The sequence below is a fragment of the Topomyia yanbarensis genome, chromosome 3 (assembly GCF_030247195.1).
Source record: "Topomyia yanbarensis strain Yona2022 chromosome 3, ASM3024719v1, whole genome shotgun sequence".
NCBI lineage: Eukaryota > Metazoa > Arthropoda > Insecta > Diptera > Culicidae > Topomyia > Topomyia yanbarensis.
The window spans coordinates 255,208,684-255,219,686 of record NC_080672.1 but is presented as its reverse complement, the minus strand read 5'-3'; the positions used below and the strand labels follow the sequence as shown (position 1 = coordinate 255,219,686).

Here is an 11,003-nt window from a genome sequence, read left to right as displayed (position 1 = left end):
CGCTACGATATAAATTGAAGATTTACGGCTATTATGGATTTTAAGCTTTGAGTGAGCGATAAATATAAACAAAATTGGTAATTAAAGCAGGTATTCCATGATATCCTTTATATGTTCGTCGTTTCTAATTTAACATTGGAAATTTTCTAGTACATTTCTTCTCAAGTGCGTTAATCTACATTCTAGAACAATAGCAGCGTATATAAATAACAAGCTACACAGCAGCATCCATTGCATTAAAAATAACCCACAAAAAAGGTTATCAATTATCAAATGCAACTTACCTCATCGCGAACTAAAAAAGCAAATCCACCTGTTGTCCTCTTCGGTTGCACTCTACTCAATTATCTGCAGCACTACCGGATTATCGGAAGCTTCCATGCAGAACGTGTTCGACCGCTCCAGTTTCGATTCCACCCTAGGTGGTCTGTTAATGTTATCAGAAGACGATGACGTTGAGGTGTGTTCGGGAGGCAGTTTGCTACCAGCCAACGGTGCTGACGGGATCATGACAGTATTTACCGATTTCAATGCCCGTCCACTAGTGTTGGTACTGTTATTGCTACCCGACCGAGCGACCGAAGATGACTTTCGCAGTTGATTGCCAGCAATCGGAATGAAACTGTGCTTACCCGATTTCGGCCCATCGCTGGGATGCTTAGCCGTCGGTGGTAGTTCTTGCTGCAATTTGGCCGTCTTACGGAGGTGCAAGGTCGTTTGATATATTTTTCTTCCTCCAGAACCGTTGGTGGTGTACGAAGCAGATGAACCGGTTTTAGTTCTATCACTTGCAGTTGATTTATCTCTTGACAATAGACTAGGAGAAGATGCGGCCGATTTGTTGCTCGAGTTCGTTGAGTTCGATTTAGTTTCATGCGAACGACGAGCGAGAATTTCTCTTGAACGTTGTGAAAGGAAACTTTTTTTAACGAAAGAGGATGATGAATTCGAACCAACGCTGGCAGTCGATGCGGTTCGATTGATTCCCGTTTTCGTAGCAGGACCAAGTTTAGTACTGCTTGATCCACTGGGCTTGATGTTATTCTTTGTCAGCGCGGAATTTTTGTTGATTGCCAAAGAATCTACTGATTTTGGACCGTTTTCGCGGTCTTTGAAAATAATTGGGTTAGACTTGGAGTACATTTGTTGGGGATTTTCCAGATTCGTGTTTTTAGGTTTAAAGTATTCCTGGTAGATAAGTGATTCATGGGAGAGTGTGTTGCTGTTTGTTTTTATTGAACTTGTTTTCAATGATTCAGCTAACGAGTCGATAGAAACTTCCATATCATTGATGGTTGGGCGCATTTTGACAGTTTTTGCCGGGGATGACAGACTATCGAGTGAAATATTTGAATCACGGCCTTGCTTTGTAAGATTACCTGCGAAAGAATTGGGGTTATTAAACAAATGCAGTAATAGCAAATCTGGTATACATACCTAGGGGCCCTTTCTTTCGTCCAGTAGCGGGACTAGACGTTCTTGTTGAACTGCCACTAGAGGAAGCGTTTTGCACCTGGAGATTGGTAGCGTTTTTTGGTTTTTTGGGTTCCAAATAGCGAGGCTTTACATTGTTAAGTTTCGATTTCAAATTGTTCAATGCCTCTGGCTTTGCAACTTTCATACCCATATCTTCTGATTGCGATCGCTTATGACTTGATAGATTATTTTTGCTGAGTAATCCTATTTTCACATTCGCCTTACTTAACTTGCCGTCCAACAACACATTGCTCTTCGATGCCGTTTTGGATAATCTGCCATTTTCGGCGACCAAATCCGACCGAATGTTATTTCGCTCCAAGAGCTCATGGGGTTTGTTTGACTTCGAAACACTGTTGAAGTCGTTATGATGAACAATCGTCTGCGTTTGCTGAGTGTTTGTTCTATTGTTCACGTTGTGATTATTTTGATGCTCATAAGATCTCTTTGTATGGGCCTGTATGGCCAACCGTACTTGGCGTAAATCATTTGTTCTGGAATGAATCGATGATGACGACGATGTCTGCGAGGAATAGGAATATCTCGATCGAGATTTGCGCTCCTCGGTCGGTTCCATCAAACAGGCCAGTTTTTGAATTTTATTCCTCAGCTCGACGTCCATTCGCTGCCAAGAATTGACACGCATTGCTCGAGCGCACTGTCTTATCAAGCACTGCTCAACCGCTGAGAGAATAGCGTTTACCATTCCAACAAACTCACTGCACCAGTCCATCTCTTCCTCCTCTCGGCTATATTCGATGTCCAATTTACTCTTCCTTTCATACACATTCAGAATATTTAAATTATCACCAGATGACAGTGGCGTAGCGGTCATAGTTAGAACCTTTGCTTGCAACAATTTATGCAACCTTGTGGCACGCGGATAACTCTTACACGCTTGATCCGGACTGAGACTAGTGGCTGCTCGAAGCAGTATTGGTTCGACGTGAGATATAGCCCAGCTGTAATTGTGGCCAAGTGACAGAAAACAATCACTTGCTAACAATGACGCGAAATGATCTTGGATGTAATCGTAAGCGGCATCGAGGATGTCACGAACCACATTCTCTACCTCGACGGACCATTTATACGGTTGCAAAATCGTCAGTAGCTGCTCGCTGTCCAGGATAGTGTTCAGCACAGTTTCAGACGACTGGAATAATAAAGTAGTTCCATATAAGTTATGCTTGTTACCATTCAGTAGTCGTAAAATAATTTCTGCTACATTAAAGACACATTTATGGATCTTTGCCCTGGAGAGTCCAGACCAGGGGTGACATTGCACATCTCGAAATGAAAGGTTTGTTGTACCAACGCTCAAAAAGTCGTTTCGACTTGGTTGTGTAATATTGCCCCATGTGTTGGAATCTTGCGTACTCCTACCCCTAGGTTTAATGATGTGTCTCGGCTTTGTATAGCAAGATTTATTACATGACATTACACGATACTTACTCGCTCCTGCTATTTATCCACATCGAGAAATTTCGAGTAGTTGAACCAAAAATTCTATTTTTGAACTGAACATTTCATTAGTGTTTTTTTTTTCAAAAAACATTATAATTGAATCAGTTTTCGCTTGTAGAAAATTCTTTTGATTTGAAAAATAAATTGTTGATTTTTGTCAGTGTATAGCATCGTCAGCAAAGACACCGCCATTTTGCACACATTCAAACGCTAAAATGAGTTCCCCAGATCAAGAATATATGTACAGCAGGTTACAGTGGAAGAAGTGTCCACTGAAATGATTGAAACCGTCGATTTGTTGAAGGGATTTGGATTGTCGGTGTCTATAATTGAGAGCTTTATCGGTGAGTAAGTTATTAATTATTTGTGACAATTATTTTAAAGTATTATTATTTTCAGCTAACGAATACACCGCTGAAACATTACAGATCATCGAGCGACGCGAGAACGAAATTTATCAACGGATTAAATACCTGGAGAAAAGCCAGATATTTTTTGTTCACGATTATAGTTACCCAAAAGAAATTATTTTTGTGTATAACTGCCACAATATAGTTTTCTTTTTAGCTTGTAGATTATAAATCACAGCAGTCAATTTCGCCTTCCATGGAGATGAATGTAACTCGAAAAATCTGCACAGCTACTTATTTGCTTGGCTCTTCACTGAAAGAATAACACACCATCCAGCAATATAGGGACGAGAAGTTCCTGTCACGAAGCGACAAAAATCATCACACATATTGTTGTAGATGAGTTCAAGGATCGGTTCTCCAAACTGACTCCTGATGAGCTGCTGGATAAAGCGATTGAACAGCATAGACTTTTTCCAAGCGAGCCACAGGTAAGGTAAGGCATCCCTGAAATTCAACAGAATGCTGCTATGTGTGTATATAATACCTATTAGAGATGGGCGAATGAATCGCGAATCGATCAAAAGAATGGACTCTTCAGAAAGAGCGAATGAATAGCGATTCTTTTTTAAAGAGCTGCGATTCACTGAAAGAGTGACAATTTATTATATACTCAACGAGAGCCAAAAAGAACCGAAAGAATTTGCCATGATTATGAATCACTCTAAAATAAACAAACACGATGAACACATGAGCTCTGGTTGTTTACACGGTATAAAATGTTAACTGATAACTAATTTAATTTTAATAATAGTTATAATTTCGCGGGAAAAAACAATCTTGAAAATGGCGGAATTTTTCGTGAAAATAGCAATTTTCATTTCAAATGAGTAAAAAACTCCCTTAATTGAAAAAATATCTCGAAAACTCAACATAGGGGTTAGATATCTCATACATAGAATGTGTATGCAAAGTTTGAAATAAATGAATTAAGGGGTTATATACAAAGTTGGAACTCAAAAAATCTAAAAAAAAAATTTATTGAATATTCTGAATGTACATACTTTTGAAAATATCTGCGCAAAATTTCATCAAGATCGGAGCACCAGATTTCCAACTACATCCGTTCGCAGCGCGTAGGTACTTGTGCGAATGAAGGTAACACAAAACTTTAAACGCAATTATCTCGGGACTAAGCTTTTTGAAAAGTACCGTTGCGGTGAACGTGATATCGCAAAAAACAATCATCCGATTTTCATAGTTTTTTTTAATTGTTTGTATTTACATTCTCGTGTACTTGAACGGCTCCTTTTTCATCCAAATGTTTTCGATTCTTTGCAATGGATTTTTGATAAAATTTTTGAACACCACAAAACTTAATGTTTTGGTCCACGTGTTTTTTCGCAAGAAAAAAAAAATTTATTGGGAAATCGATCCGTTCAAGTACACCACAATACATTTTTCTTCAATAATCTTTTTATTTTTTTTTATTTCAGTTGAGCGGTTCGGCTTGGAGAGCGTTCACCGCAAACCTCTGCCAAAATAACACGCTTCGGGGGATGGGCCATAACTCAGCCAACCTTCAATATTTTTTTAATTCACCTTATTTTTTTGAACTTCGATAGTACTACTAACGAACTGTCTTTCGCTTTTTCAAATAAAATTTGCATAAAACTTAAAAAAAACACTTTAAAAAAAATCATGAACCTAGCTCAATCTTTCGTCACAACTTTGTACATTAGAGTGAGTAAGGGCGCTATAACTCTGGCTCATTACCCAGGGAAGGGCTAAATACTTCTGTACCATCCCATCCCAAGAACCTAGGACCAAAGGAGTGACATTAACCCTCTTCGCAAAGTCACTCCCAATGATTTATCAAACCCCTATCAAATTGAAACGGTTGTGTACGGTTGTCCACGTTTCTTCCTTATTCACGTTTCAAAATAAACCGTTAATTAAATTATTCATTGAATGAATAATTTCACTGCCGTGTAATATTGAATCATCTTTATTTTGTACGCTGCACAGTTGGCCTGGCCACTTTAATGCTTGTGTCATATTCAATATGTGCCACAAACATGAATAATGACAAGAAAAATTGTGGACGAACGTCTGCAATTTTCCAGGATCCCTACATGTATTGGCTGTGTATGTGTAGACTAGACTAAACTAGGCTAGACAACTTTGTATATAACCGCTTAAGTAGTTTTTGAATGACAATTAACACCGCAAATCGAGTTTTTCCAGAGGCATTCTACGAAAAGCTTCATCACAGAGTCGCTTGTCGATATTTTTGCATAGAAAAATTACATAATATTATTGAAATGATACATTATAATGTACAAAAGTTTTTATCAATTTGCTACAAAAAATCGCAAATATAGTGTTTTCTTCATGCTGAAACCCTTACCCGGGGCGGGGGGTCCCTAAACGCCTAATAAATACATTTTTCCCGTTTCATCTCAAATATTTTTCAAAGTTCTGAAACGAATCGCTGAATCGATCAAAAGAGTCGATTCCGTTTAGTGAGTGAATCGGACACCATTCACCCTCAAAACTGAATCGTTTTGCCCATCTCTAATTCCTATTAATGTTAACTGTTTTGTAATAAATCGAAGACTGCATATCAAGAAGACTGGCAACTCTGCCCTGAATCTGGAGAAAGTAGCAGCAAGGTAAAGGTTGTACTTCCCATAGTGATGCACACGCACATATACACTTTTATATTGAGCTTCCTACCTTCCTCCAATAGAGGCTCTATAAACTCTGTCGCTGCTCGTTTGTATGGGGAAAGGGAAAAGATATCAGTCTTCTTAATATGTAGTCTTCGAATAAACCCTTTTTTCCATACACCTGTGCATGTGTTGCGCCCATAAATTATCGCTCTCATATATACTTTTTTGTACGTAACTCAGTAGGCGTAACCGTGTATTGCTCGAATTAACGACGCTGAATCCCTCTGGATAAAGACTCGACACGTCAATTTTTTGTTTACCATTTATCTGTAAGTGTCATTCCAATCGAGCATGAGACCTGTGAATGGCCCTAATTCCAGAAGGATTCGAAGCGATTTTCTTCGGATTGAGGGCTTTTGACAGGTCTCATGCTCGATTGGAATGGCACTTACTGATAAATAATAAGAATAAGATAGAGTTGGCGAGCCTTTATCCAGAGGGATTCAGCATCTTTAGCTCGTATGAAATTAAAGTAAACGTTGCCATTCTGTTATATTCTTTACAGGAACTTTGGTATCAGCTTACATGGACCAAGTGCTGGTAAAAAATAAACTACGTAAGCAGGCAAAGGGAAGATTATACGATCGTAGCGTTAATTAAAGGAAGCAATGAAATACAAAGCGATGCAGTCATCATCATCGCATCAGCATCAATAATTTGAAGGAGGGCATTGTTTCACGGATCAGCAAGGTAAGTCAAAATCAAAAACTTCTATATATTACAAATAATATGTCTCCTGTTATGATTGCCGACTTTAAACAAACTAGAAACTGAATAACTTCTTGATTACTGTTTGGTTGTCGGCTCACGTACTGCCTAGCCTTCGACTCTTGAATCCCGAGACCAAGGAGTTTTTATTCTCAGGTGATACGATTCTCAAAAATGCCGAACAGCCATGTTGGTTTTAGAAACGTCAGATACCAACATTGTTTAGAGTAAAGCCATGTCAAGTGATCCTCGAATTTTTCGCAAAATCACCGATCTTCATGAGGTATAATTTATTGTATAGGGATTATGGTGGTTAGCTTTTGGTATAAATATTTCGTTACAATTCCATTTTTTCTTTCAGATATTAACCCTTAAACTTTATTGCATGATAAAATTGAAAATTTTACATCTCAAAAACTACTGAAGATAATTCAATGAATTTCTGCACACTTATGGAATGATATTTGCACTATCTTATAAAAATGTTTTTGCTTTATAATTGTGTAAATAACGGTACTTTGCATCCATTTAAAATATTCAATTGTATTTTTTCTTGTGTTCTTCACGCTAAAAAATTTCAAAACTTATGTCAAATTATGCGAAAATCTTTCACCTTCAATAATCTGTGTTGATAATTTTTCATTTTTGTTTCTATCGAGAGCTATAGAGGATTTTGTAACAGTGCGCTGTTTCAACGCACGGCCCACTTTGATGCAACACGCGAGAACGTACATATTGGCAACGCCGCACGTCGCAACTTCCTAATGCGCATCGCTTTGAAGGAGCGTATCTCATGTTCAAAATTGGCATCTCTGAGATTAAAGCAAAAAGACAAACCTTTCCTTATGGATAATTGAAAGTGATGTTTCTGAGTAATTTGCATGCTCTTTAGCGTTATTATATTGTTCAAGAGTTAATTAATTTTCTGTCACTCAATACCTTGGACAAGTGCGCTCGGTTGTTGCCAGCCGATGAGCGAAGTTGAGCAGTGGGCATGTTTTAATCTGCGTTGGCATATTGTTCGCAAATTGACATATTTCACCACGTTTTATTTTCAGTTGGTTCTCTCTAAGAGGTAGCACGGTATATTGTGAATCTTTTCTTAAATCCACATAGCGACTTTTCAGCCATGCGTCATCGGGTCGTGCGTTAAATTACGCGCTCATTTAATTTGCATCAGTGCGAGTGAGAAAACGTTTCGACGTATGTTTTTGTTTCGATCGCACTTGGGTGTTTCCCATATAGAGAGAACTCGACGAAATGATATATTATCTGAAGATATACAATATTTGCTCAAAAAAACATTCGATTGATTTATGTTATAAATATGGATCGATCACACGAATGATGTATTCCATTAAAAAAAAAATCATAAATATGTTCGTCGTATCTTGTTTTTATGGCATCCATGTGGAGTGATAAATTTAAAAATTATATTGGTCAACACATGTGTAGCATATGTCGCAATGGGCGCAAAAATGCAACGAAAATAAATATGGACATGAACAAAACACAATTTTCCTTAAATTTTCAATTTTACATCCCGTGTTTATAGTAATGGGTTCCTCTTGAACGCGTTTAAAATATAGGAAAATTTACACGTTTAATTTTTCTTCTTATAGTGTTTACCATAGTAATGGAACTGGAATATTCGATGACTCAACAGGTACATGCGGAAAACTGTAACGTTGATTTTGAAATAAAGATCGTTGATGATTAATTGAAATTCGACAAAAAATAAATAATATCTTACCAGAACTTGGAGAGCCACCAATCAACAGAATTAACAGAATCAATAGTGATAAAAAAAACCCAACATCGATGCGATTGAACAACAGATTTTATGTAAACTTTTTTCAAAAGACACATCGTTGTTCACTCGGTGAAAATAAAAACGTGAAATAAAATGCTGTTGGCATAAGATTTTCCACTTTCATATAGTAATGTTGTAGACTAAAAAGGAATTTGGATATAACGTAGATGTATTTTGACTAACAAAAGTGTTTTTAAAGATGTTAATTTTTAGTAGCGTTAAATTATAATAATAAAAAATATATTAAACAACGATAATTTTTGTTGTGCACTTCAGTCAAAAAAAATTAACGCATCTCAAAATATCCGGAAAAAAATCACCTTTGATAATTCGTATTGAAAAGTTAGCCCTTTTGCGCTAATCGAGAGATGTGGTTTCTTTTAGTCATGCGATGCGCACTTCCCACACGATGCGCTTTCTGACGTAGTGACGTGCGACGTTGAATGAACGTTCTCGCGGGTTGCATCAAAGTGGGCCGTGCGTTGAAACAGCGCACTGTTACAAAATCCTCCATAACTCTCGATATGAACAAAAATGAAAAATTATCAATACAGATTATTGAAGGTGAAAGATTGCCGCATAACTTAACATACGTTTTGAAAAATTTTAGCGTGAAGAACACAAGAAGAAATACAATTGAAAATTTTAAATAGATGCAAAGTACCGTTATTCACGCAATTATAAACTAAAAATGTTTTTATAAGATAGTGCAAATATCATACCATCAGTGTGCAAAAATTCATTGAGTTATCTTCAGTAGTTTTTGAGATATAAAATTTTCAATTTTATCATGCAATAAAGTTTAAGGGTTAATATCTGAAAGAAAAAAAGGAATTTTAACGAAATATTTATACCAAAAGCTATTCGCCATAATCCCTATACAATAAAATATACCTCATGAAGATCGGTGATTTTGCGAAAAATTCGAGGATCACTTGACATGGCTTTACTCTTACTAGTTCTCTCCGTATGTTTGCTTGGATTTCAGTAGGTAAACAAAGTTGTTCGCTGTCATTTTTCTTCCCCGCAGTCTGCCCCCCTCACTCCTCACCTAGTTACTGCTAAAGTCGAATCACCTTAGAACTCTAATCACCTTGCCCGAGACGGGATCGTAGTACTTGTTAAGGACCTGTCAGAACTACAAGCAACAATTGCTAAACTATTTAGCTCCTGGCGTGATTACGACATAGCCTCAACCCTCTTCATAGTTGTTCATGGAGAAGATCTAAAACATCCCACAGGATTTACAGTGTGGAATAATGTGGTGTCGTATAAGCTTCCTAGTTTTCAAAAAGCGCTGGACATATGCTTGAAGCTCAATAAACCATATTCTCTTGATTTCCCACGACAGACTGCTTCTGTTTGGCATTTACTAGCATGTTATTTGTATGATTTTACTCGCCCAAGTGAACAAGCCAATGGCTATGGTTGCAGCTATTCGTGCAAAAGTCATAATGATTTCTTGTATTGTACCACAATGTCCATGGCAATCTAATTTTTTACATCGTTTTCATGATCATTTAAATAAATTCCTCGATCAACTGCCTATATATATTTATAATCACTTAACCTGTACCCGAAAATTTAGCGTACGATATTCGTCTTTCCGTCATTTTAAAAGGCACCTGAAAGAAGATGAACATGCTCAAAGTGTAATTGTTAGCAACGAATATAATTAATTTGCAGCAAACAATTCCGAAAATGTACGGCACGAATATGCAGAAGAAGGTAAAAGAGTACAAATTAATGAAGAGTTTTCGTTAGAATCATTAGTAAAACAAAATTCATTATCGTCTGATACAATCCATATGAATACATATTTTACTGTGTTAGAAAAATGTCAATTGATTTCAATCTGAAATGGCTAAATATGAATTCGATGCCAAGAAAAACTATGTTTGAAGTACACAAGGATATACAGACGAAAATTTGAAAACCATTAATGATGGTATCAGAACTAATGGAAGTTAGTGGATTAATTACAAAAGAAGGGAAACACATGTTTAACAAAATGCTTGAAAATTTGTTGACACAGAATATAAATCCATTGAAAAATTGAAATCCACCGACCTCTACATTGCACCAAATGAATTTATTATTAGTAATGAACTGCGCCCAGGAATAGTAAGAAGTGGACAGTTAATGGATAGTGATCCAATAACAGGCTAATATAAAGGAGATTTTTAAATTTACCATAGCTTAATGACACAATTTTATATTTCAGGAATATCCATGCGTCTCAAATTCCATCTTTGAAAATATTTGGAATCGAATAACGTGATGAAAACTGTTTTAGAAAATCTTACCCCATCTAACGGTGGATACATTCGCAGTCTGATTGATGGTTTTATATAGAAGAAACGGACACAAGACATTTGTGGCGTCGAAAATCATCATGCCATCAAATCTATTTTTTTATGATTTTACTTCAGGGGACACCACACGCTACTCAAACCT

At 36.9% G+C, this 11,003-nt stretch overlaps 1 protein-coding gene across 3 annotated transcripts in view; it reads right to left on the bottom strand.

Annotated features, from left to right (window-relative positions):
- The window catches only part of LOC131693001 (uncharacterized), a 72,661-nt gene that overhangs the window by 8,684 nt on the left and 52,974 nt on the right, over positions 1-11,003 (bottom strand). For all 3 annotated transcript variants that reach the window (XM_058980434.1, XM_058980436.1, XM_058980435.1), the window contains 2 exons: positions 1,438-2,629; positions 285-1,379 (listed from right to left, as the gene is read on the bottom strand). In XM_058980434.1, coding sequence (XP_058836417.1) covers positions 337-1,379; positions 1,438-2,629 — 2,235 coding nt within the window. In that variant the 3' untranslated portion in view covers positions 285-336. The remainder of the gene's footprint in view (positions 1-284; positions 1,380-1,437; positions 2,630-11,003) is intronic.